This window comes from Pristiophorus japonicus, chromosome 17, assembly GCF_044704955.1.
Source record: "Pristiophorus japonicus isolate sPriJap1 chromosome 17, sPriJap1.hap1, whole genome shotgun sequence".
NCBI classification, from domain to species: Eukaryota; Metazoa; Chordata; class Chondrichthyes; family Pristiophoridae; genus Pristiophorus; species Pristiophorus japonicus.
Window position 1 is genome coordinate 116,804,942 of NC_091993.1, and position 27,446 is coordinate 116,832,387.

Below are 27,446 nucleotides of genomic sequence, written 5' to 3' on the forward strand. Positions count from 1 at the left end.
GGCGGTGTTTGTCAGTGTCGCTCAGAGTGTGGCTGTAAGTAGTCAGAGAGGTGTAGAAGCTGAAACTGCAATCATGGTGCTGACACTCGGATACTGGGACATCCGCGGGGTAAGGAGCATACACATTTACTACAGGGGCAAGCTCGCCTGTCAATCAAAGCCTATCCCCGCCTGGGACCCTGGTGACGTTTTCTGAGCTGCAGTGTTTGCAGGGGTTCGCAGTAGCGTTCGTGTCCGGCTTCTTCTTCCCCACCCCCCACTTATTACTTGCAATAAGGAAATTAAGTTTGCATCCGGTTGGCGCGCATAAGTTTGCTTTGGAGTTTATTAAATCAGGATTTCCCCCTCTTTTTTTAAGCTTGCAGCGAATTGCATTGTTCTCCAGAATTTGCACTAATCTGTGCCAAAGACGATTTTATTTTGTGTCGCCTCTCTCTGCCCACACGGGACTCGAAGCAATGCCACTTTATTTTATTCGAGAGTGATATTAGCGGCTGCAATACCATCAGCTTGATCACTGAGCTTCTAAAATGCAATTATTCACACTGCTTGGGTGGTTACTGTGACCGATAGGTCCAGGATGTGGCTCCATCTTGCTCCACACTCTGCAGGTCCGAGTCTTGTGACCGTTTCCCTTTCAGTACTTGGGCTCTGCTCCAATGTATCCACCATCTGTTTGTGCCTTTTCTCTTTTTTTTCGGGTCTTCCCTTTAGTTTCCTGTCATTTCTCACATGCCTCCTGCCATATATTCTCTCTGTTCCAGGTTTGATGCAACCTTGCATTCCAAATGTTTGTATCTTCTTACCGGCAACGATATTTTATCTTTATACTAACTTGCTTTTCTGAAATTTTGTTGCTGTCTTATTTTTGCAGAATTAGGATTTTTCTTGTTGTGAATATTTTCGTTACCGACAAGCTCTTTGCCGGAAAATAAATGCGTGCTTTATTTTTTTTAAATGTATAACTTGCTGGATGGAGATGCAGTAATTCTGTGTGCTTCGTGTTACATTTGTGTGGAAAATATTAGCTTAGTTTGCAATTTATGGAGGGAGATTTGAGTAGTGCCAACAGTGAGGACTCGGGAGGATATAAACTTGGAACTTTCATTTGAGCAGCAAGTCCCGTGAGCTGACTCACTGAATGTGCGACTTAGATTTAGCTTTTTCAAAACTATTACAAGCCTGGTAATGAAATCTTTTAAAGGGGAAGTGATCTGTCGTTTTGCCATTGTCATTACTGGAATAGTAAAACAGAATATAACGATCACTTGCCGGATTACTGGGCTCTTACTTTCGCTGGAGCTACTCTTCAGTGACTAGCTTGTTGCAGCCATTTTTTAATCAACATACAAACAATGATTGACAGGTAAAAGTTAATCCAGAAATTCCAGCCTCCCGGGTCCCTACGGAGTGTGTGCACCCGGGAAGGCATCGCAAAAGCCGGTTTTCAGTGCACAATGCACATGCGCTTTTCTGATCGGTCGAGCTAGAGTTTAAGCGATCTTCTGCATCTTGGCAGCCAGGACCTTCGCATGGCCGAGATTACGGGATTTAATTTTAGCTTAGTTTGCAACCTTGCATTCCAAATGTTTGTATCTTCTTACTGGCAGCGATATTTTATCTTTATACTAACTTGCTTTTCTGAAATTTTGTTGCTGTCTTATTTTTGCAGAATTAGGATTTTCCTGAAAACTCTTGCGCCTGATCAAAGCAGGTGCATAGCCTACTTTTACAGGCATAAGAGTTTTAAAATACACAAACATTATAAAATAAATTTATTAAAAATTATTTTTTTTAAAACCTCCCCAATTTAAACTTTTTTAAATTGGAAAAATATTTAATACATTAATTTAAATGCGTTTTTTATTAGTTATTGAGTTTTGTGTGTGTGGGTGGGTGGGGCGTTCTCATTCGTACTAACTCCAACAAACGAAGTTTCCATTATTATGAATGAGAACCCACTTTACCTGGGTTGGTTGCCCAGAGCCATGTGACCCGCTCCAGCCCTGTGCACGTCTTGACGTGCATGCTCCGCGACATGCAGTCAGTGGAGGCCTCGGGACTGGGAATGCACGTGGGTGCAGCAGGAACAGTTATGTGCACATCTTTTAAAACTTTTTCCCTTGACTGGGAAGCAGTCAACTGGAATTTCTGGTCCATTGAGCCTGTCCCCCACACTTGCGATACCTTCTGTATCACAACATATACACTCCACCCCACCTGAAACCATGTGATTGCCTGGGAGAGGCAAAAAACAGATTTTTTTTTTAAAAACAGGCCAATTTGGGGGGAAATAATCTGGGGAATTCCCCTCCTACCAATAGGAGATCACCCTGGCCCTTTTGTGTAGACTGTCCTCATTATCATGATTCTTCTCTCCTGAATTAGGAATTATACATGTTTTATGCTGTGGTACTGCTGGTTAGTGGCATCTTGGGATCAAAAACACCAGTGATGATGGATTTTGCTTCAACATCCTTTCTCTTTGCCTTCTCCAAATTGACTGGCTGCCCCTGTAACATTCGCCTGTTTTTTTTAAAAAGGAGCAGGTCCTTGCCTCAATCTGTCTCCTTAGTAACATGTACAGATTTGTTCTCGGCAAAGGAATAATTGCCCGTTTTGATTATGCCTTTCGCAATGCTGAATTTGCACCCACTTGCCCTGCGGCTCTGTCATGTCTCAGGTTTTCGAGGTCCACGTAGCTAGCCGTTGGGTAGGATCTGGAGGCTACTGATAAATTGAGACTTTCCAATGACTACCTGCTGTATGAAAGAGATTGATTTCCCCCACTACCAGAGGGCTTGGAGTTTTTGAATTGATTCCACCTATTGCTGAAATGGTTCTGGAGAAAGTTCCAGAACTGAAATTGGATCATTTGACTCCACAAATATAGTCTGCATAAATACAGGTATTCAAAACCATATCTTGGGCTGTAGCAACAATTCCAAACCTCTTCACTTGTCTTTTATGGTACAGTAACACTAGTTTGGAACTGTTCACAGCAATTGTGTACAATGGGTCTCAATACTACATCCTACATAGTCAGTCAGTGGCTCAGTGGATAGCACTCTTGCCTCCTGAGTCAGAAGGTTGTGGATTTGAGTCCCACTCCAGACTTGAACACAAACCTAGGCTGACACTCCAGTGCACTGCTGCACTGGTTGGAAGTGAGCCACTTTTCGGATGAGATGTTAAACCAAGGCCTTGTCTGCACACTCGGCTGGATGTAAGAGACCCCAATGCAAATTTTTGCAGGAGTTGTCCTGGTCAATAGTCATTGCTCACTCAACAGCAAACAGATTATCTGGTTGTTGTCACATTGCAGTTTGTGGAAGCTTTGTGAAAATTGGCTGCCAAATAACCTACATTGCAATAGTGATTGCACTCCAAAAAGAGTACTTCATTGGCTGCAAATCGCTTTGGGGCATATGGTGGTTGTGAAACGTGCTATATAAATGAATTTTTTTTTTCTCTTGCCTTGCCCCTGTTTAAACGCCTGTGTCTTAGTGTTTCGTTTATGAAAAAGTCAACTCTTGTGCATTCTGATTTGTGTCTTTGTTGTGTAGTTGGCTCAGCCAATCCGCTTGCTTTTGGAATATACTGGAACAGAGTATGAAGACAAGCTCTATTCATGTGGAGAGGGTAAGTGTGTTTCTGTCTGCGAGGTCATTATGTGAATTCTGCTCCCTAGTAACTGAATTGAAATGGGGCGGGATGTGATGTGAGTTGGCATTGCACATACACTCCTCAATGGCCAGTCTCTGGTGTGTGCCAACTGTTCGACTTGAATTGGTTTCAGACTTTGGCACTGCTTTCGTAAGACTCCTTTTTTTTTGTATGATTTGGCGAGCACCAACTGCTCGTGCAGGTTTTGGTGCAATAAAAGTGAGGTCGTCTTTGTTCAGCCCTGAACCCTTTTGGGAACCTTTTTTGAAGTTAGTAGCACACCGTTTCTCTTTGGCATTCAGTCCCTGCTGTGCAAATGCCATCAAAAGCTGCGCTAGCTAATGCATCTGGAAATCATTTGCCCAGGCTTTCTAAACTGAAGTGAATCGATTCTGCTGCTCACTAAACAATGCAGCTGCCACTTTGCAGCAATAGTATAAAAACTGATTGCTGTTTGATACCAAAGGACTTTCACAATGTTAATGTTGCTATATTAATAATGTGCAACATATTAGTATTAATGTTAAACTTCCCTGGGGAGGGGGAAAAGAGGAATTGCAGTGTTTTGGATGTTATTTTTTCCTGATGGACTTTAAATTCAAGTTAACATAGAAAATAGGTGCAGGAGTAGGCCCTTCGAGCCTGCACCACCATTCAATGAGTTCATGGCTGAACATGCAACTTCAGTACCCCATTCCTGCTTTCTTGCCGTACCCCTTGATTCCCCCTAGTAGTAAGGACTACATCTAACTCCTTTTTGAATATATTTAGTGAATTGGCCTCAACAACTTTCTGTGGTAGAGAATTCCACAGGTTTACCACTCTCTGGGTGAAGAAGTTTCTCCTCATCTCGGTCCTAAATGGCTTACCCCTTAACCTTAGACCGTGACCCCTGGTTCTGGACTTCCCCATCATTGGGAACATAATTCCTGCATCTAAGCTGTCTAAATCTGTCAGAATTGTAAATGTTTCTGAGATCCCTCTCATTCTTCTGAACTCCAGTGAATACAAGCCCAGTTGATCCAGTCTTTCTTGATATGTCAGTCCTGCCATCCCGGGAATCCATCTGGTGAACCTTCGCTGCACTCCCTCCATAGCAAGAATGTCCTTCAAGTTAGGAGACCAAAACTGTACACAATACTCCAGATGTGGCCTCACCAAGGCCCTGTACAATTGTAGTAATACCTCCCTACCCCTGCACTCAAATCCCCTCGCTATGAAGGCCAACCTGCCATTTGCTTTCTGAACCGCCTGCTGTACCTGCATGCCAACCATCAATGACTGATGTACCATGACACCCAGGTCTCGTTGCACCTCCCCTTTTCCTAATCTGTCACCATTCAGATAATAGTCTGTCTCTGTTTTTACCACCAAAGTGGATAACCTCACATTTATCCACATTATACTTCATCTGCCATGCATTTGCCCACTCACCTAACCTATCCAAGTCACTCTGCAGCCTCATAGCATCCTCCTTGCAGTCACACTGCCACCCAATTTAGTGTCATCTGCAAATTTGGAGATACTACATTTAATCCCCACATCTAAATCATTAATGTACAATGTAAACAGCTGGGGCTTCAGCACAGAACCTTGCGGCACCCCACTAGTCACTGCCTGCCATTCTGAAAAGTACCCATTTACTCCTATTCTTTGCTTTCTGTCTGCCAACCAGTTCTCAATCCATGTCAGCACACTACCCCCAATCCCATGTGCTTTAACTTTGCACATTAATCTCTTGTGTGGGACCTTGTCAAAAGCCTTCTGAAAGTCCAAATACACCACATCAACTGGTTCTCCCTTGTCCATTCTACTGGAAACATCCTCAAAAAAATTCCAGAAGATTTGTCAAGCATGATTTCCCTTCCACAAATCCATGCTGACTTGGACCTATCATGTCACCTCTTTCCAAATACGCTGCTATGACATCCTTAATAATTGATTCCATCATTTTACCCACTACCAATGTCTGGCTGACTGGTCTATGATTCCCTGTTTTTTCTCTCCCTCCTTTTTTAAAAATTGGGGTTACATTGGCTACCCTCCACTCCATAGGAACTGATCCAGAGTCTATGGACTGTTGGAAAATGACTGTCAATGCATCTGCTATTTCCAAGGCCACCTCCTTAAATACTCTGGGATGCAGACCATCAGGCCCTGGGGATTTATCTGCCTTCAATCCCATTAATTTCCCCAACACAATTTCCTGACTAATAAGGATTTCCCTCAGTTCCTCCTTCTTACTAGACCCTCTGACCCCTTTTATATCCTCCTTAGTGAATACCGAACCAAAATATATTCCCCTCGTACTCTATTTTCCCTGCCCTAATCAAACCCTTTGTCGTCCTCTGCTGAGTTCTAAATTTCTCTCAGTCCCCGGGTTCGCTGCTATTTCTGGCCAATTTGTATGCCACTTCCTTGGCTTTAATACTATCCCTGATTCTCGATAGCCACAGTTGAGCCACCTTCCCTTTTTTTATTTTTACGCCAGACAGAGATGTACAATTCTTGTCATTCCTCCATGCGGTCTCTAAATGTCTGCCATTGCCCATTGTAAGGGAAATAAATTCCACACCGAGTCTGAGAACTGAGGGAAACGTCAGTTTATTTATAGAGCGCTCTGGGAGAAGTGGGGAAACTCCGCAGCTTCGCCACACCTTCTCTCTGAGCGAAGTTTCCAAGTTACAGTTATACCTTTTGGGGCGGTCCCGCCCCTTGCACCATTGTCCAATTATGTAACATTTTTGTAACGTCTTACCCTATATGGTAACGCTATGACAATCTATCTTTACATTGTGGTAAGTCAAAGGTTAACTAGCATACGCACACAAGCAGGGTTATTTTCCTCGCATCAGCAGAAAAACAAGGAACTATCTTCCTGTTTAGTACAAGCGATATACATCTGTGTGCCTGTTCAACCACCCATTGTCTGTCTTCCTCTATCTCCATGACTCAGGGTCAACGAATGTTGGGGTCTAAATGTGTCTTTTGTTTTAAGCAGGCAATTTGTTGCTTGAACGTTTACATTGTACAGTACCAAAAACAAGAGTATCATAAACTAAGATAATTCTTCCACAACACCCATCCACTGTCAACCCCTTAAGTATCATTTGCCAATCTATCCTAGCCAATTCACGCCTCATATCTTCAAAGTTACCCTTCTTTAAGTTCTGGACCATGGTCTCTGAATTAACTGTTTCATTCTCCATCCGAATGTAGAATTCCACCATTATTATGGTCACTCTTCCCCAAGGGGCCTCACACAACGAGATTGCTAATTAATCCTCTCTCTCTACACAACACCCAGTCTAAGATGGCCTCCCCCCTAGTTGGTTCCTCAATATATTGGTCTAGAAAACCATCCCTTATGCACTCCAGGAAATCCTCCTCTACCGCATTGTTTCCAGTTTGGTTAGCCCAATCTATATGCATATTAAAGTCGCCCATGATAACTGTTGCACCTTTATTGCATGCATGCCTAATTTCCTGTTTGATGCCCTCCCCAACATCACTACTACTGTTTGGAGGTCTGTACACAACTCCCACTAGTATTTTCTGCCCTTTGGTATTCCGTAGCTCCACCCATACTGATTTCACATCATCCAAGCTAATGTCTTTCCTTCCAATTGCATTAATTTCCTCTTTAACCAGCAACGCCACCCCACCTCCTTTTTTTCCTTTGTCTATCCTTCCTAAATGTTGAATACCCTTCGATGTTGAGTTCCCAGCCTTGGTCACCCTGGAGCCATGTTTCCGTGATGCCAACCACATCGTATCCGTTAACTGCTATCTGCACAGTTAATTCGTCCACCTTATTCCGAATACTCCTTGCATTGAGGCACAGAGCCTTTAGGCTTGCCTTTTTAACACACTTTGACCCTTTAGAATTTTGCTGTAAAGTGTCCCTTTTTGTTTTTTGCCTTGGGTTTCTCTACTCTCCACTTTTACTCTTCTCCTTTCTGTCTTTTGTTTAGGTCTCCATTTTGTTTCCCTCTGTCTCCCTGCATTGGTTCCCATCCCCCTGCCATATTAGTTTAACTCCTCCCCAACAGCACTAGCAAACACTTCCCCCGAGGACATTGGTTCCAGTCCTGCCTAGGTGCAGACCATCCGGTTTGTACTAGTCCCACCTCCCCAGAACTGGTTCCAATGCCCCAGGAATTTGAATCCCTCCCTTCTGCACCAGTGCTCGAGCCACGTATTCATCTGAGCTATCCTGCGATTCCTACTCTGACTAGTACGTGGCACTGGTAGCAATCCTGAGATTACTACTTTTGAGGTCCTACTTTTTAATTTAACTCCTAGCTCCCTAAATTCGTCTTGTATGACCTCATCCCATTTTTTAACCTATATGCATGATGACAACTGACTGTTCACCCTCCCTTTTCTGAATGTCCTGCACCCGCTCCGAGACATCCTTGACCCTTGCACCAGGGAGGCAACATACCACCCTGGAGTCTCGGTTGCAGCTGCAGAAACACCTATTTCCCTTACAATCGAACCCCCTATCACTATTGCTCTCCCACTCTTTTTCCTGCCCTCCTGTGCAGCAGAGCCTGCCACAGTGCTATGAACCTGGCTGCTGCCCTCCCCTGATGAGTCATCCCCCTCAACAGTACCCAAAGCGGTGTATCTGTTTTGCAGGGGGATGACCACAGGGGGCCCCTGCACTACCTTCCTTGCACTGCTCTTCCTGTTGGTCTTCCATTCCCTATCTGGCGATGTACCCTTTACCTGCAGTAAGACCAACTCACCTAAATGTGCTATTCACATCATTCTCAGCTTTGTGCATGCTCCAGAGTGAATCCACCCGCAGCTCCAGTTCCGCAACGCGGTTCGTCAGGAGCTGGAGGTGGATACACTTCCCGCATACGTATTTGTCAAGGACACCAGAGGCGTCCCTGATTTTCCACATAGTACAGGAGGAGCATAACACGTGTCCGAGCTCTCCTGCCATGAATTAACCCCTAGATTAACTTAATTTGGCAAGCACAATGCTAAAGGTTACTTACTGAAATAGAAAAGAAAAAGAAAAGCTACTTGCCAATCACCAGACAATCTCTTACCCCTTTGGCTGTGACGTCACCTTTCAATTTCTTTCTACTTTTTTTGCCTTCTGTCCCCACTGCAGCTGCACAAGCTGGGCCTTTTATAGGCCTCTTCATGCTGCTCGCACTGCCGCTCCTCCCCTGACGTTGGGCCTTTTATAGGCCTCGCCACGCATCCTGGACTCGTGCTGCTCCTCCCCTGACGTTGGGCCTATTATAGGCCTCTTCACACACACCGGACTCGCGTTGCTTAAGTTACTGGTTAGAGAATTTTAGCATAAATATTTAACCTTTTTGCACGGGGTGGTGGGGGGATGGAAATTGAGCATTCTGTCTGGATTTTATTCAGTAACTTCAATAATGTAATATAGTAACAAAATCTTGACATTTTGTGAATGTATTCACTTCCTTTTCAAGCTCCGGATTTTGAGAAAAGCTGCTGGCTTGATGTAAAATTGAAGCTTGGGCTGGATTTCCCAAATGTAAGTGACTCTGATCCCTCAACTTCAAAGTGCTCCCCAATGTAAGGATTGTCCATTTATATTTCTTCACACTCTGTTCATTTTAGGCTGTTGTGCAGCTTCTCTGTCTCGCTCTTGTGTGTCTCTCTTGCGCTCGCTCTGTGTGTGTGTCTCTCTTGCGCTCGCTCTGTGTGTGTGTCTCTCTTGCGCTCGCTCTGTGTGTGTGTCTCTCTTGCGCTCGCTCTCTGTGTGTGTCTCTCTTGCGCTCGCTCTGTGTGTGTGTCTCTTCCGCTCGCTCTGTGTGTGTGTCTCTCTTGCGCTCGCTCTGTGTGTGTGTCTCTCTTGCGCTCGCTCTGTGTGTGTGTCTCTCTTGCGCTCGCTCTGTGTGTGTGTCTCTCTTGCGCTCGCTCTGTGTGTGTGTCTCTCTTGCGCTCGCTCTGTGTGTGTGTCTCTCTTGCGCTCGCTCTGTGTGTGTGTCTCTCTTGCGCTCGCTCTGTGTGTGTGTCTCTCTTGCGCTCGCTCTGTGTGTGTGTCTCTCTTGCGCTCGCTCTGTGTGTGTGTCTCTCTTGCGCTCGCTCTGTGTGTGTGTCTCTCTTGCGCTCGCTCTGTGTGTGTGTCTCTCTTGCGCTCGCTCTGTGTGTGTGTCTCTCTTGCGCTCGCTCTGTGTGTGTGTCTCTCTTGCGCTCGCTCTGTGTGTGTCTCTCTCTTGCGCTCGCTCTGTGTGTGTCTCTCTCTTGCGCTCGCTCTGTGTGTGTCTCTCTCTTGCGCTCGCTCTGTGTGTGTCTCTCTCTTGCGCTCGCTCTGTGTGTGTCTCTCTCTTGCGCTCGCTCTGTGTGTGTCTCTCTCTTGCGCTCGCTCTGTGTGTGTCTCTCTCTTGCGCTCGCTCTGTGTGTGTCTCTCTCTTGCGCTCGCTCTGTGTGTGTCTCTCTCTTGCGCTCGCTCTGTGTGTGTCTCTCTCTTGCGCTCGCTCTGTGTGTGTCTCTCTCTTGCGCTCGCTCTGTGTGTGTCTCTCTCTTGCGCTCGCTCTGTGTGTGTCTCTCTCTTGCGCTCGCTCTGTGTGTGTCTCTCTCTTGCGCTCGCTCTGTGTGTGTCTCTCTCTTGCGCTCGCTCTGTGTGTGTCTCTCTCTTGCGCTCGCTCTGTGTGTGTCTCTCTCTTGCGCTCGCTCTGTGTGTGTCTCTCTCTTGCGCTCGCTCTGTGTGTGTCTCTCTCTTGCGCTCGCTCTGTGTGTGTCTCTCTCTTGCGCTCGCTCTGTGTGTGTCTCTCTCTTGCGCTCGCTCTGTGTGTGTCTCTCTCTTGCGCTCGCTCTGTGTGTGTCTCTCTCTTGCGCTCGCTCTGTGTGTGTCTCTCTCTTGCGCTCGCTCTGTGTGTGTCTCTCTCTTGCGCTCGCTCTGTGTGTGTCTCTCTCTTGCGCTCGCTCTGTGTGTGTCTCTCTCTTGCGCTCGCTCTGTGTGTGTCTCTCTCTTGCGCTCGCTCTGTGTGTGTCTCTCTCTTGCGCTCGCTCTGTGTGTGTCTCTCTCTTGCGCTCGCTCTGTGTGTGTCTCTCTCTTGCGCTCGCTCTGTGTGTGTCTCTCTCTTGCGCTCGCTCTGTGTGTGTCTCTCTCTTGCGCTCGCTCTGTGTGTGTCTCTCTCTTGCGCTCGCTCTGTGTGTGTCTCTCTCTTGCGCTCGCTCTGTGTGTGTCTCTCTCTTGCGCTCGCTCTGTGTGTGTCTCTCTCTTGCGCTCGCTCTGTGTGTGTCTCTCTCTTGCGCTCGCTCTGTGTGTGTCTCTCTCTTGCGCTCGCTCTGTGTGTGTCTCTCTCTTGCGCTCGCTCTGTGTGTGTCTCTCTCTTGCGCTCGCTCTGTGTGTGTCTCTCTCTTGCGCTCGCTCTGTGTGTGTCTCTCTCTTGCGCTCGCTCTGTGTGTGTCTCTCTCTTGCGCTCGCTCTGTGTGTGTCTCTCTCTTGCGCTCGCTCTGTGTGTGTCTCTCTCTTGCGCTCGCTCTGTGTGTGTCTCTCTCTTGCGCTCGCTCTGTGTGTGTCTCTCTCTTGCGCTCGCTCTGTGTGTGTCTCTCTCTTGCGCTCGCTCTGTGTGTGTCTCTCTCTTGCGCTCGCTCTGTGTGTGTCTCTCTCTTGCGCTCGCTCTGTGTGTGTCTCTCTCTTGCGCTCGCTCTGTGTGTGTCTCTCTCTTGCGCTCGCTCTGTGTGTGTCTCTCTCTTGCGCTCGCTCTGTGTGTGTCTCTCTCTTGCGCTCGCTCTGTGTGTGTCTCTCTCTTGCGCTCGCTCTGTGTGTGTCTCTCTCTTGCGCTCGCTCTGTGTGTGTCTCTCTCTTGCGCTCGCTCTGTGTGTGTCTCTCTCTTGCGCTCGCTCTGTGTGTGTCTCTCTCTTGCGCTCGCTCTGTGTGTGTCTCTCTCTTGCGCTCGCTCTGTGTGTGTCTCTCTCTTGCGCTCGCTCTGTGTGTGTCTCTCTCTTGCGCTCGCTCTGTGTGTGTCTCTCTCTTGCGCTCGCTCTGTGTGTGTCTCTCTCTTGCGCTCGCTCTGTGTGTGTCTCTCTCTTGCGCTCGCTCTGTGTGTGTCTCTCTCTTGCGCTCGCTCTGTGTGTGTCTCTCTCTTGCGCTCGCTCTGTGTGTGTCTCTCTCTTGCGCTCGCTCTGTGTGTGTCTCTCTCTTGCGCTCGCTCTGTGTGTGTCTCTCTCTTGCGCTCGCTCTGTGTGTGTCTCGCGCGCGGCGCTCGCTCTGTGTGTGTCTCGCGCGCGGCGCTCGCTCTGTCTTTCTAGTTTTCCTAAAAGTATTGGAAAACGTTGGTTGCGACTGTTGAGAATAACATTTTTAATTCATACGGAGGTCTGCTGGATAGTAACTGCTGGTTTTGTTACAATTAACCTTTTAGCTAGCTTTCCAGGGCAGCACTCATGAAGTGCTGGTACACCGTCCAGTCTGCGATGAATTTGGTACACCATTCAAATCTGATTTGGCTGAATCGTTATTATTTGAAATGTTGCATTTGTTTTTTTTTATCATGACCGAATCGACCTTCAGTTATGTGGATAGTTAACTGCACTGTGTTCTAATCTATGACCATATGAAAACTTTGTTTCCAGCTTCCTTATATGATTGATGGAGATGTCAAACTCTCCCAGAGCAATGCTATCGTGCGCTATATTGCAAGGAAACACAACCTTGGTAAGTTTTCTCTAAACGGTCACCAGTATGTGCATCTATCTGCAGCAACTTGTTAAACTTTTGTCTAATTTCATGTACACACCATCTTGCAGGATGCAGGCATATTGTTTTCAATCCATTTGATGAGCACCATTCCTCTCCCCCCTGCCATTCTTTACCCATTAATTCCTATGCATTTGATGTAGGTTGGCTGGCCATTATTGACACTGCTGTAGTTCCTGTGCAGGTTATATTGACATAACGATGCAAAAATGTAAGTTGGGGGAAAAACAATTCATTGTCAAATTGTGGAATTCCATCTACAAGTTCCACTTAATACTCTTTGTGCAGAATTCCTTTTTTAACTTGTTAGCTATTGAATTAATTAACTTAAATAGTTAACCGGTGGGGGAAGGACAAATGGAAGCATTTAAATGCTATATACAGAGCATTTGTTTTTTTAATAGTTTAACTCAATTTTATATATTTTTCCCCCAACATTTTTATCTCGTGTCCATATTGGAGGTGACGCCAACTTTCGTGAGTTCAACTGAGCATGTGCGGTAATGTTCCCCCCCTCCCCCACCAGTTACCAGTGAATTGTGAATTGCAAAGTTTGAGGACTTGTGCGGTAACTTCATCGGTGTCTGCCAGCAGGTTAAGCCTGGTTGGACTCCTGCCCTGCTCCTTTCTACCGAGGTCTGATGGTGTCTGAGTGCAATGGCTAAAATGTGTGCTTGTTTTCAAAAAAGAAACGCGTGCATGCTATTCTGAACAAATGTCACATGGGTGACTTCAGTACAGACCTGGAGAAATTTAGTATTTTAATAATTCTCTCTCCACCGTCTCCCAATGCAAAGATTATCCAGAAAGGACCTGGTTTGTGCTGCAATTTGAGCTCCACATTCCATTGATTTCTACCTTGACTGGGATTAACTTGTGTTTAAATTCATGTTCGCAGATGGCAAGACTGAAGCTGAAAAGATACGCATCGATTTGTTGGAAAACCAGACAATGGATTTCCGCATGGGCTTTGCCCGTCTTGCGTACAATCCTGATTTTGTAAGTTCTGTACTGGCAACATTCAGTAGCTTTATATTTTTTGGCGGTGTGAAAGGTGGGAATGGAGTTTAAATTGTCTGATTACCTGCTGCACCACATGCATTTAATCAGGAAGGAGAATGGAATGTTGGCCTTCATTGCAAGAGGGATGGAGTACAAAAGCAGGAAGGTCCTGCTGCAACTGTACAGGGTATTGCTGAGGCCGCACCTGGAGTACTGCATGCAGTTTTGGTCACCTTACTTAAGGAAGGATATACTGGCTTTGGAAGGGGTACAGAGATGATTCATTAGGCTGATTCCGGAGATGAGGGGGTTTACCTTATGATGATAGATTGAATAGACTGGGTCTTTACTCGTTGGAGTTCAGAAGGATGAGGGGTGATCTCATATAAACATTTAAAATAATGAAAGGGATAGACAAGATAGAGGCAGAGAGGTTGTTTTCACTGGTCGGGGAGACGAGAGCTAGGGGGCACAGCCTCAAAATACAGGGGAGCCAATTTAAAACCGAGTTGAGAAGGAATTTCTTCTCCCAAAGGGTTGTGAATCTGTGGAATTCTCTGCCCAGGGAAGCAGTTGAGGCTAGCTCATTGAATGTATTCAAGTCACAGATAGATAGATTTTTAACCAATAAGGAAATTAAGGGTTACGGGGAGCGGGCGGGTAAGTGGAGCTGAGTCCACGGCCAGATCAGCCATGATCTTATTGAATGGCGGAGCAGGCTCGAGGGGCTGGATGGCTTACTCCTGTTCCTAGTTCTTGTGTTCTTGTGTTATGCTGATGTAGCACTTAATCAGAATCACTCCAGATATCTTCTGCCAGTAGAGGGTGCTGTGGTTTGTATATTAATATAAATCACCACCACTTTTTTGGAAGGACATTTGAAATTAATAGTCTGGCAGCCAGAGACAAAATTCTTCAGTTTCAATTTTGCTCAGTTTGAATTTTTTTTTAACCTTCTCAAGTGGCTCCGCTGTTGTAACACAAGAACCTAAGAAATAGAAGTAGGCCATTTGGCCCCTCGAGCCTGCTCAGCCATTTAATATCATGGCTGGTCTGATCTTGGGCTCAGCTCCACTTCCCTGCCCGCTCCCCATAACCCTTCACCCCCCTCAGCGCTCAAAAATCTCCACCTTAAATATATTCAATGACCCAGCCTCCACAGCTCTCGGGCAGAGAATTCCATTGATTTACAACCCTCTGGGGTTCTAAGTGGGTGACCCCCTTATTCTGAAACTATGCCCCCAAGTTCTACGTTCCCCCACGAGGAGAAACATCCTCTCTGCATCTACCCTGTTGAGCCCCCTCAGTATCTTGTATGTTTCAAAAGATTACACCTCATTCATCTAAACTCCCATGAATAGAAGCTCAACTTTTCTTAAGTCAACCCCTTCATCTCTGGCATCAACCTTGCAAATATTCTCTGAACTGTCTCCATTCCAAGTATGCACTAGGTCTGTGCAGCAGAGCAGATCTCCAGTCTTCCTGGTTAATCCTTGTCACTGGATAAATGCCTAGCTCTGTTAAACCCGGGTGATGGCTGATGTGCAACGGTCACCACACGTTTATTTAAAAAAAACATTCACGCACAGACATCTTCCACCCCCTCAATTGGAGTTCAGGACTGGAACATCAGGAGCTTCATTGAAACATCTGTGAACTTATGTGGAAGCAAGTCATCCTCGTTCGAGGGGACCACCTATTATGGTGATCCCTCCTTAAATGTGGAGATCAAAACTGTACACAGTACTCCAGGTGTGGTCTCACCAGTGCCCTGTAAAGTTGTAGCAGGACTTCCCTGCTTTTATACTCCATCCCTCTTGCAATAAAAACCCTTAATGTAACAGTCCATTAACTGTGGTTGAGAAAAATATGGCATTGTTTATGGTGCGTCCGAGTTAGCAATAATGGTATTTTTTCCATATAGGGGTGACTAACTTACATTAAAAATGTGCATGGCTATGGGGCAGGAGCAGTGAGTGGGATTGATTGGGCAGCTCTTTCAAGGATCTGGCACATTGTGCTGTGATTCTATGAATTTGTATTTCACTTTCAAATGAGACCCTGAGATTTCTACTGCTTTACGGATTGAATTCCATAACTCTGACGGAGATATTTCTGATATCTAACGGTACTGGATTGGGATTTAGCTGGGCTTTGGTAGCACTGGGAAATAGTCCCGAGTTTGGCAGCACTGCACTGGGGTTGGGCAGCATGTTGGGAGGGGTCTGACCTTGCTGTGGTGAAAAAACCTTTCCTTTCACTTTTACTTGCAGGGACAAATTACACCTATAGGCGGCACTGTTGGGCTGTACATTGTTAAATAACATTGGGCCAGATTTTGCTGTAGCAGGATATCTTCACGGTGTCTGCCGTGAGTTAGTCTTGTCCCTGCACGCAAAGTTGCTGTAAGTGCGAGCTGATAACGTCACAGCGAGGGGGGGGGAAAAGGGGCATCGGGGGGGTACCTGAGTGAACATAAGGGATTGCAAAACAGCAGGAGTAGAGAAGGAAGTGTAAATTCAATGTTAAATCAGGTACAGCAAGAAAAATGTGATTTTTAATCAACAATTAATACCTGAAGTAGTGAGACTCCACACTTGCAATACTGTGTTAATTTTCAGTGCCAGTGGCAGTAACGAACAATTATCACGTTGAAGGGGCACTTGCGCTTGCAAGACTTCACTTTCTGTGGCGAGGTTAGTTTGTTCGTATCTGTCCGCACGTACAGCAACTTCATGACATTCAATAGTGAGGTAGACAACAAAATGCCTGAGTGGCGCAACTCTCGGCAACCTTTTTGGATATTGGCATTTAACTGCGCATCTGCTCTTCACCTGAAGTTGCTGTACCATTTCTGCATGAATAACTGCCATTAGCCTCACCACTCTTTTGACAGCAAAATCTGGCCCATTTGCACCCAAAACAGTAACACGGTGCTTCCCAATGACCCGGGGAGTCTGTGTGCATTAACACCAGCTGGTTGGTGGCCTTGCTGTGACCACAGACTGCGGTAGAATCATTTTGTGATGTTGGTTGTTTCGCCACACTGCCCACCTTCACTGTAGCTGAAATGTTTCTCTCTGCCCTTTGACTTTTCCTGAGTCATGGCTTTTGGGAGAGGCTGAGGCCCTCCAGTTTCAAACCTTTAATGGCTGCATTCAGACGCAATAAATAATTTTGCTCTTCCTGATGATGCGGAAAACTCTTCAAATCTAAATTGAAGCATTTAACATTTTCGACTCCTTCAGTCTGAATTGATATTGGAGGCTGGACTGGACGATCTCGGTACACTTGTAAAGCAGGAACATGACCGGTTACTGAGGGTCCAATTTTCACATTGTGGAGTTTGACCCAGCTCTGATGGATTGTGCATTAGATGACACTATGGCATATTACCCATTTCCCACCATCCATCTGCTGGTAAATGGGAGCTCATCCAAAACTCTACTGCATGTACCCTTGTTTCAGAAGGGAGAAAAAAGTATAGGCTGAGTAATTACAGGCCTGTCAACCTAACCTCCCTGGTGGGAAAATTATTGGAAAAACTCCTGAAAGACACGATAAATCTACATTTGGAAAGGTAAGGATTAATTAGGGATGGTCGGCACGGATTTGTTAAGGGACCTGATTGCATTTTTTGAGGAAGTAACCAGGCGGGTCGATGAGGGTAGTGCGTACCATATAGTATATATGGACTTTAGCAAAGCTTATGATAAGGTCCCACGTGGCAGACTGGTCATGAAGGTAAAAGCCCATAGGATCCAGGGCAAAATAGCTAGTTGGATCCAAAATTGGCTTCGAGGTAGGAAGCAAAGGGTAATGGTAAGGATAGATGTTTTTGTGACTAGAAGGATGTTTCCAGTGGGGTTCCACAGGGGCTCAGTACTGGGTCCCTTGCTTTTTGTGGTATATCTGTGATTTAGATTTGACTATAGGGGGTATGATTAAGAAGTTTGCAGATACTAAAATTGGCTGTGTAGTTAATAATGAAGAGGAAAGTCCTGGGCTGCCGGAGGATATCAATCTACTGGGCAGAGCACTGGTAAATGGAATTTAATTCAGAGGTGTGAGGTAATGCACTTTAGGAGGACTAATAAGGAAAAGGTATACACTAAGTGGTAGGCCACTTAATAGTGTAGATGAACAAAGGGACCTTGGAGTGCTTGTCCACAGATCCCTAAAAGTAGCAGGCCAGGTGGTTAAGAAGGCATACGGAATGCTTGCCTTTATTGGCCGAGGCATAGAATGCAAGAGCAAGGAAGTTATGATTAAATTGTATAATACTCTGGTTAGGACACAGCTGGAGTACTGCGTGCAGTTCTGGTTGCCATATTATCGGAAGGATGTGATTGCACTAAGAGGGTGCAGAGGAGATTTTCTAGGATGCTGCCTGGAATGGGGAATCTTGGATATGAGGACAGATTGGATAGGCTGGATTTGTTCTCATTGGAACAGAGGAGGTTGAGAGGAAACCTCATTGAGGTGTACAAAATTGAGGCCTGAATATAGTGGATAGCAAGGGCCTATTTCCATTGGTGGAAGTGTCAATTGTGAGGGGGCATAGTTTTCAGGTAGTTGGTGGAAGGTTCAGAGGGGGGTGCTTCATGCAGAGGATTGTGGGGGTCTAGAACTCACTGCCTGGGAGGATGGTGGATACAGAAACCCTCATCACATTTAAAAGGTGCTTGGATGGGCACTTGAAGTGCCGTAACTTGTAGGAAGACTGACCTAGAGCTGGTAATTGGGATTAGATTGGATAACCTTTGTATCTGCGCCAGCCAACATGGTAAGTACTGCAAGGAATTGAATACAGCTAGGGTGATCTCCTGGACTAGTTTTGATTGCCTGGATGGGTCAGAGAGGAATTTTTCCAGAGATTTTTTTCCCCCAATTGGTCTAGGTTTTTATCTGGTTTTTGTGTCTCCCAGGAGATCACATGGCTCCGGTTGGGGTGGAGTGTAGAATATTTCGGTGTAAAGAGTGGGATGGACTGGTTGGGCTGGGTGCTCTTTACCTTTCTGCCATTGTTCATAGGTTTATATGTAACCTTCAGGGCTGCTGACTGAGGGCCGTGTGGCTGTCGGCCGGCGTGGACACGATGGGCCGAAATGACCTGTGCTGTAGATTTCGATGTTTCCTAACTTGCACCCATCCTAACTCGCACCATGTCCCATCACTCCTGTGCTCACTGAAAGACATTGGTTCCCACTCTGGCAACACCATGGTTTTTAAAAAAAAATTCTTTATCCCTATTTTCAGATCACTCCATGGCCTTGCCCCTCCCTAGCTCTCTAACCACCTCCCTGCTCTACAACCCTCTGAAATCTATGTACTCCCCCAATTCTGGCCTCCTGCACATCCCTGAATTTCCAATTCACCATTGACGGCTGTGCCTTCAACTGCCTTGTCACTAAACTCTGGAATTACCTCCCTGAACCTGTCTCGGTGCTCCTTTTAAAGCCTACCTTTTTTAACCAAGCTTTTGAACATTGGTCCTTCTATCTCCTTATCTGGCTCTATTGAATTTTGTTTCATATCTCTCCTTAGAATCGCTTGGGGATGTTTTATATTGCTTCCACTCCTGAAGTGAGTTCTTTGGTGGCTAAACAGTCCAATACGAGAGCCACCGACTCTGTCACAAGTGGGACAAATAGTCGTTCAGAGAAGGGGTGGGTGGAACTGATTTGCCGCACGCTCTTTCCGCAGCCTGCGCTTTATTTCTGCACGCTCTCAGCAATGAGACTCGGTGCTCAGAGCCCTCGCGGATGCACTTCCTCCACTTAGGGCGGTCTTTGGCCAGGGATGCCCAGGTGTCAGTGGGGATGTCACACTTTATCAGGGAGGCTTTGAGGTAACACTTGCTATTGTTAGTCCCTCCACTAGATGGTGCTGTTAACCTCTTAAACATTACAAGAACTCGTGCTCCGGAGGTGATGTAACTACTTGGCCCTAATGCAGCAACCACCACCACCACTGCTAAAAGACTGACCACTTCCTCCAATTCACAGTGAGCCCCACAGGAGATTCACGAGTGTTAACTTTGCAGTTGCACACTGTCACCCTCCAGATGACGTGAACAAAGCAATGCACATCCCTTTATAACCGCTCGAGTCTCGTCGCCGAGAGCATGAAGAAATTAAGTGCAGGCAGCAGAAAGAGCGTGCGGCAAACCAGTCCCACCCACCCCTTCCCTCAACGACTGACTCTGTCCCACCTGTGACAGACTGTGGTTCTCATATTGGACTGTTCAGTCACCTAAGAACTTATGTTAAGAGTGGAAGCAAGTCTTCCTCGATTCTGAGGGACTGCCTATGATGACGACAGCTTGTATTTATATAACTCCTTTTTTAATGTAGTAAAACATCCCAAGGTGCTTCACATGGGTATTATAAGGCAAATTTGACACCGAGCCACATGGAGAAATTGGGGCAGGTGACCAGAAGCTTGGTTAAAGAGGTAGGGGTTAAGGAGTGTCTTGAAGGAGGAAAGAGAGGTAGAGGTGGGGAGGCTTAGGCAGGGAGTTCCCGAGCTTGGGGCCTAGGTGCGGTCACCAATGGTTGAGCAAGGGCAGTATTTGAGAAGGGGGGGGGGCGGGTTGTGGGGCTGAAGGAGATTAGAGTTGGGGAGGGGCGAGGCCACGGAAGGATTTGAAAGCCAGGATGCACATTTTGAAATCTCGGCATTGCTTAACCTTTTGAAAAGAACAATTGGAGTCCAGCAACACCCAATACTGGAGCCACAATATTGGCACTGGCTTGATGTGGTGTGTGAACTTGCTCACTGGTTGTACCAGTTCGACTTGATATTAAAGGGGCACTGCTGCACTTTAGAAACAGAATAATTAATTGGTTGCATTTAGAATGTTCAGCATCTCCTGAGTTGCTGAGTGTTGCCCTGGAGATTCGCTAGTGATTGAAACCACAGAAGTATTATAAGGCAAATTTGACACCGAGTCACATAAGGAGAAATTGAGGCAGGTGACCAAAAGCTTGGTCAAAGGTAGGGGTTAAGGAGAAAGAGAGGTTTAGGCAGGGAGTTCCAGAGCATGGGGCCTAGTTGTACAGTCGCTTTTGTTTATGGGGGATGTGGAGGGTGATTGTTCAGACTTGCATGAATCTCCCTGCAGTCTAACACATTGCTCCAGTTTATCTACCTCCATGATGCCCTGTATGTATTGTCTCCAGTCAAAGGACAATCTGTTTTATAAAAATGTCTTTTTCTTTGGCCTATAATAGCTGGAGTTGTTAAATGTACAAGGGCTGGTACAGACACAGTTGGCTGAATAGCCTCCTGTGCTGCAAATTTATAATTGTTTGCACAGAATAGGAAACACGGACTGGAGTCAAGAGTATTGATTGTACAGATGAGTAGAGCATCCAGTGAGGTGGGGTGGGGGGGGGGGGGGCCTGTTTACCTTCTCGGCTAACTTCCTACAAGTGGACTGTGCTGATCAGATCGACTAGCTTTAATGGTTCCGTGTTTTGTTGATCCAATATATTGGAAAATACATGCATTTATATAGCGCCTTTCATGACCACAGGGCAACTCGAAGCGCTTTACAATGAAGTACTTTTGGAGTGTAGTCACTGTTGTAATGTGGAAACGCGGCAGCCAAATTGCACACCGCAAGCTCCCACAAACAGCAATGTGGTGATGATCAGATAATGTTTTTGTTATGTTGATTTTTGAGGGATAAATATTGGCCCTAGGACACCAGGGATAAATCACCTGCTCCTCTTCAAAATAGTGCCATGGGATCCTTTACATTCACCTGAGAACAGATGGGGCCTGTGTTTAATGTCTCATTCAGAAAGACTGAACCCCCGACAGCACAGCGCTGCACGAGTGTCGGCCTGGATTTTTTTTTTTTTTGGTGCCCAATTCCCTGGAGTGGGACTTGAACCTACGACCTTCTGACTCGAGCAAGTATGCTACCCATAGGGTTCCAGCTGGAACCCATTCAGTTCAGCACTGGGCTTTGGTTTGAAGTTTGTCCTTGGAGCTGTCGCTGCTGTGGGTGTGATCTGGATGACTGGCTTGGCTGTGCATGTACAGCTGTCATTTAAAATAAACACTGTTCTGTGTGGCTTGGTACCTGCTCTAGCATTCAAGTTGTGGGATTCCCACAGGTTAATTTACAGCAATTCAACAAATCAAGTTGTGACTTTGACTCGCATGATCTTTATGAAACATAACATCAGGGTGGTGACTGCAAATCAAAAAAACAGGACTTTATTTTTTTTTTTAAACTCCAGCTTGTAATTTTTAGACTTTCAACCCTTGCAGTCTAAGCTTGAATATTGCTAATTCCAGGGAAATGACTTTCACTGCTGGCTTTAGACTTTGTGGTTTTACTTGACCTTCTCTACAGATTCCTTAAATTTTCGAGATTATACATGCTTAAGATTTTGTGCATGTGCACATCCTTTGTTCCGCGTATAATCTGGTTCACGGGTTTCCAGAGTGTAACCATTTGTTATCTGACTTGCTGCAGGAAAATCTGAAGGCTGATTATCAGAAAGGCCTGCCTGGCTTGCTGAAGCAGTACTCTGACTTTCTGGGGAAAAGACCTTGGTTTGCAGGTGACCAGGTAAGCTGGCTTCTGAGCTGTTGCTGCACTAACTCTGCTGGGAACAGCACTTGTAAAGAACATAAGAAATGGGAGTAGGCAGGCCCCTCGAGCCTGCTCCGCCATTCAATAAGATCATGGATGATCTGATCTTGGCCACAACTCCACTTCCCTGCCTGCTCCCCATAACCCTTGACTCCCTTATCATTCAAAAATCGGTCTATCTCCACCTTGAATATATTCAATAACTGAGCCTTCAAAGCTCTCTGGGGGAGAGAATTTCAAAGATATACGACCCTCGGATATTCCTCATCTGTTTTAAATGGGCGACCCCTTATTCTGGAACTATAACCCCCTAGTTCTAGATTCCCCCACAAGGGGAAACATCCTCTCTGCATCTACCCTGTCAAGCCCCCTCAGTATTGTTTCTGTAAGGTCACACCTCATTCTTGTTGGCTTGTCTACTGTAAACTTTTATGGTCCCCTGTTTATGGCTGCACTTGGGCACATGAAGGTTGTATTGAAGATGAAGCCCCACACAAGAGTAAGAATCCGTATTGGTTAACTGTAAATATTAAGATCTGTAAGACTGCCACTTCACAGATGCAACATGTTGTTGAACCAATGTCCTGTGACATTGCTTGCAGGTTTTTAAAAACCCAAAAACGTTTAGTGCACCATCTACAAAAATGTATAAATCTTGCCTCGTCCCCCTCTCCTTCCTCCTCATCCGTTGTGTCTGGGCTCGACTGCTCTGCTCTAATCTCGTGTTTATTTGTTTATCCTGGGACGTGGGTGTTGCTGGCATTTATTGCCATTGAGCGGGTGATGCTGAGCTCCCACCATGCAGCAGTTTGGTACAACTGAATGGCTTGTGAGGCAGTCAACCATATTGCTGTGGGTCTGGAGTCACACATAGGCCAGACCGGGTAAGGACAGCAGGTTTTCTTCCCTAAAGGACATTACTGAAACCAGATGGGTTTTTAACGACAATGCAGTAGTTTCATGGTCTAGCTTTTTAATTCCCGATTTAATTAATTGAATTTAAATTTCCCCAGCTGCCGTGGTGGGATTTGATCTCTCGTCTCCGGATCATTAATCCAGGCCTCTGGATTACTAGTCCAGTAATGTAATCACTACACTACGTACCTTCACTCACTTATTCACTGCTGGGGCTAAAGCCTTTTCTAACTTTTTTTTTCAGTAAAGACCTTTTCAAATAGCTTGAGTTGCACGGTTTCCTCAGGTTGACTGGGCAGCATAGTGGTTGGTTCAGTAACATGCTATGCTACTGAGGGTGGGCTGAGCTTGCCCCCTCTCTACCTATTATTTTCAGGCTATTGAGGCCAAATGATTTGCATTTAGTGCACTTTAAGATTTGGATCACAGGTCACACACCCATTACCCAAAGGGTCCTAGGAGTCATGAGGCATTTTATTAAGGAGCAGTAGTTCAAATAGTCAAACACCACACACAATCAGGATAGACATACGACCGTGATATTGGTCCTGATCGGACAGACTGCTGGTGGCACGAACAGCTCTTTTCTGCACCGTCTACCCTGAAAAGCTCTTTAGAAATCTCTTCTATTTTTTTTTTTTGGGTAGTCCTGGTGTAAAATAATGGACAGAGCCATTTAACCCCTGATATGTCAAGTTCTTTGTCTCGACTCTTGGGTGAAAACTTACCTTTGCACGTCTTTCCTTTTGAAGGCCCATCTCTCCTGTCGCCCTCCCAAGGTTGGAGTCTGACATGCCATTTTTGGCTTTCAGATGCTTTTATTTATGTTCATATTCAAATAGTTTTAGCTACATGGAATGAAGCCTTCAATTCTAACACCAGTCTGGAGACTTTTTGTCTCGTGTTATTTCTTCCAATCCACAATTTCTTACAACTTTGCTAATGTAGACACTGAAAAGGCTTCTGCCGTGCCAATGGCCACCCTTGTGAAGTGGGTGGTTTGTTTGTACTGCACAACTCCGTGTGCTCTCACTGACTATCTGAATATCCATAGCCCTGGGGCCCTGCCAAGTAGCTGGTATAAGAATCTGAATCTTCGGTACTGCTTTTGAGGAACCTGTGTCCCACCTGGACTTCAGTTACCAGCTTAAAATAACCCTTCGAGCTCCGACATGAGTGGATACATTTGACAAAATTGGATCATTTTGACCTACAGACCCCTGAATTGGGACTTCACCCCATTTTTTTTTTTTCCCCCTGTCCCCCTCCCTTCAGAGGAATTAGTGTAATAAACTGATGTACCAAATGGGCTTGAGTACTGAAGCTTGCATGTGAAGAACTGATGCTACTTATACAAAGTGTGGACAGCATGTATCTTGAACCAGCACAAATCTGCTTACACAAGCAGTGCAAAATTATTAGTGCTAGTTGCTTACTGTTGTGACTATCACTAGTTGTAGACCATAACTAATGAAGTATGTCCCTATGTTCTTCCCCACCCCAACAAATTAATTTTTGGTTTGCTAATCCAACACGTTTTGAGACAATTGCAGGCTTCTGACCTTAAATGAGGTACAGCAAACCAATCTTCGCGTTGTATAAACTAGTAGTTTGAGGGTGCTATGGTTTGGTATTGGGTAAGTGAAGATTAGACCAAGCTCACTCTCTACCCACAATCTCAAACCAGGCTTTGTACAGAACTTAAAAATAAATTGAATAAATATATATATTTTTTTTCTTGTTCCAAACAGATTACTTTTGTAGATTTTCTAATGTATGAACCCTTGGATGCACATCAAATCTTTGAACCCAAGTGTTTGGATGAGTTTCAAAATTTGAAGGATTTTCTCACTCGTTTTGAGGTAAGAACTGTGGTTTATAAGCAATGTGGTTTTTAGCAAAAAGTCTTGACTGGTATACAGAGTTTTAAAACAAACACCCAGTCAGATGATCTGAAATAAATTATCCAATTGATGGGAATACTTATTTATTCATTTGAGGGGTGTGGGTGTCGCTGGCAAGGCCAGTGTTTGTTGCCCATCCCTAATTGCCCTTGAAGGAGATGGTGAGCCACCATTTCAGAGGGCAGTTTAAGAGTCAACCACATTGCTCTAGGTCTGGATTCTCTCACAGGTCAGACCGGGTAAGGGTGGCAGATTTCCTTTCCTAAAGGACATTGGTGAACCAGTTGGGTTTTTCTGACAATCCACTAGTTTCATGGTCACCATTACCGATTTCTAGCTTTTTATTTCAGATTTATATATTAACTGAATTTAAATTCCTCAGCTGCCATGGTGGGATTTGAATTAGTGTCTCGATCATTCTTCCAGTGACATAACCACTGCTACTGTTCCCAAATTGGCCTACTGAATCTGGTAGCCATGTAGCTTCCAAGATCTGGTATGGGGAGAAGGGCATGCAGAAATTGCACCATGCTAGGATGGACTAGGTGGTCTGTTTTGTTTTGTATGACACTAAAGTACAGTTCTGATCTCCACATTATTAAAAAGGACATGTAGGTACTGGAGAAGGTACCAATTTTTTTTACAAGGTTGTTATCAAAACTGAGCGATTTATAACATCGATCAGGAAAGACTTAACTGGCTGGGGCTTGAGAGAAAGCTGGGTGATCCAATAAAAGGTTTTAAAATTATGATTGGGTAGATATAGAGAAAATGTTTCTACTTGTGGAGAGTCTCAAACTAGGGGCCATAAATACAAGATAGTCTATCAATCCAATGAATAATTCTGGAGAAACTTCTTTACCCAGAGTGTGGTTAAAATGTGGAACTTACTACTACAGGAGTATTTAAGGCAAATAGCATAGATGCATTTAAGGGGAAGCTAGATAACCACATGAGGGAGAGCAATAGGATCTGCTGATGGAGTATGATGAAGAGGGGTAGGTGGAGGCTCGTGTGAAGCATTAACCAATTGGGCCGAATGGTGCCTCCTGTGTTGTAAATTGTGTAATATATTGCAACAGTTAATACATGCTAGCACTTATTCTATTTGCAACTAAAGATTTTTTTCCTGGGGTTTTCTGCATTTTGAACTTGCAGTATTGAGTAATCAATTGATTGCCTTTAACAAAAAAAATTAGCATGTGATAGTTTAACTTGGAAATGAGGGTTATTGAACTGCTGACCATAATGGGATGGTGGATTTTAGAAATCTACACTGTATCCGATCCACCAAATGCTGAGTTTCTCATTTTGGATGTGCAGCCACAGAAGTGTACAGCTGAAGTCCAGTCCTACCCAGGGACGGAGGTAAAATTGGATGGAGTCGACAGTCTTTCCCCCGCCCCCCCGCCCCGAGCTATGCGAGCACGCAGCTACGCGTGGATGGGGAAGTCCCGTGCAGACTGCTCACCAGCAGTTGCCGCTGAAGATGGCGTGTATGTACAGCCATGCTGCAGATTTAAAGGGACCACGCACTGAAGAAAAGATTGCATTGGAATTATCCACCAATTTTTTTTTTTTTGGAAGCTGTATTTATTGGCTGACGATGCTGCAAAGGGAACAAATTATGCAGCTTATTTTTCTCATTTTATCTCCATACTTTTAATTTATCATTTCCTAATCTGTTGTGATTTGTGCACTCATTCCTACTGTCCAAATGTGGGTTTTTTTCAGGCTTTGGAGAAGATTGCAGCATACATTAAATCGGACCGGTTTATGAAGGGACCCTTCAACAACAGGATGGCCAAATGGGGCAACAAAAAACAGTGAAGGAAATGGCTGTTTCCACCCCCACACCTCCCCAGGCTACTAAAACCTAGTGTACGAGAGGTTTTGAAAACTTTAATAAAGATTGAAATTAATTGTTCAAATATTGCATAACCAGTCTTTGGTATAATTTCTGTTTTTTTTAATATAATGAATGCAATCCTTTGTTGGCAGTGCATGGAGAGGTGATCTAGCCAAAATATTGAAAGGGATTCTAAAAGGATGGAGTGACCTGAAACAAAATTCAAATTGATTTATCAAGGTGCCCTTTAATGGTAATTTATGGATTTTGTGCCCTTACAAAAGGGGGCACTTGATTTAAAGTTTTAACCCAAAATAGTGTGACTCCACACCATGTGGATATCAAGTATTTACTTCACTGGGTTAAACATAGAAACATAGAAAATAGGTGCAGGAGTAGGCCATTTGAGCCTGCACCACCATTCAATGAGTTCGGCTGACCATGCAACTTCAGTACCCCATTCCTGCTTTCTTGCCATACCCCTTGATCCCTCTAGTAGTAAGGACTACATCTAACTCCTTTTTGAATACACTTAGTGAACTGGCCTCAACAACTCTCCGTGGCAGAGAATTCCACAGGCTCACCACTCCCTGGGTGAAGAAGCCCCTCCCCATCTCGGCCCCAAATGGCACCCCCCATCCTCAGACTGTGACCCCTGGCTCTGGACTTCCCCCAACATTAATAAGAACATAAGAATTAGGAACAGGAGTAGGCCATCTAGCCCTTCGAGCCTGCTCTGCCACTCAACAAGGTCACGGCTGATTTGGCCGTGGACTCAGCTCCACTTACCCG

The 27,446-nt window shown here is 45.2% G+C and overlaps 1 protein-coding gene across 4 annotated transcripts; it reads left to right on the forward strand.

The window, feature by feature from the left end:
• On the forward strand, positions 1 to 26,736 carry LOC139228035 (glutathione S-transferase Mu 2-like). 4 transcript variants are annotated; one of them, XM_070859184.1, is made up of 8 exons: positions 1 to 109; positions 3,567 to 3,642; positions 9,132 to 9,196; positions 12,247 to 12,328; positions 13,269 to 13,369; positions 21,867 to 21,962; positions 24,653 to 24,763; positions 26,540 to 26,736. In XM_070859184.1, the coding sequence occupies exons 1-8, from the start codon at positions 74 to 76 to the stop codon at positions 26,633 to 26,635; spliced, it is 663 nt and encodes a 220-aa protein (XP_070715285.1). In that variant the 5' UTR covers positions 1 to 73; the 3' UTR covers positions 26,636 to 26,736. The 4 variants fall into 4 exon arrangements, with proteins under 4 accessions (XP_070715285.1, XP_070715283.1, XP_070715286.1 ...); XM_070859182.1 differs by lacking the exon at positions 1 to 109 and adding an exon at positions 265 to 764; XM_070859185.1 differs by lacking the exon at positions 1 to 109 and adding an exon at positions 708 to 790.
• The last annotated feature ends 710 nt before the right edge of the window (positions 26,737 to 27,446 follow it).

Bases quoted from the DNA above. Each gene is read 5' to 3' on its own strand.
- LOC139228035 (XM_070859182.1), top strand. From the start codon at position 660: ATGTATCCACCATCTGTTTGTGCCTTTTCTCTTTTTTTTCGGGTCTTC. The intron at 765-3,566 runs GTTTGATGCAAC...TTTGTTGTGTAG, and splicing joins ATATATTCTCTCTGTTCCAG to TTGGCTCAGCCAATCCGCTT. The intron at 3,643-9,131 runs GTAAGTGTGTTT...TTCCTTTTCAAG, and splicing joins GCTCTATTCATGTGGAGAGG to CTCCGGATTTTGAGAAAAGC.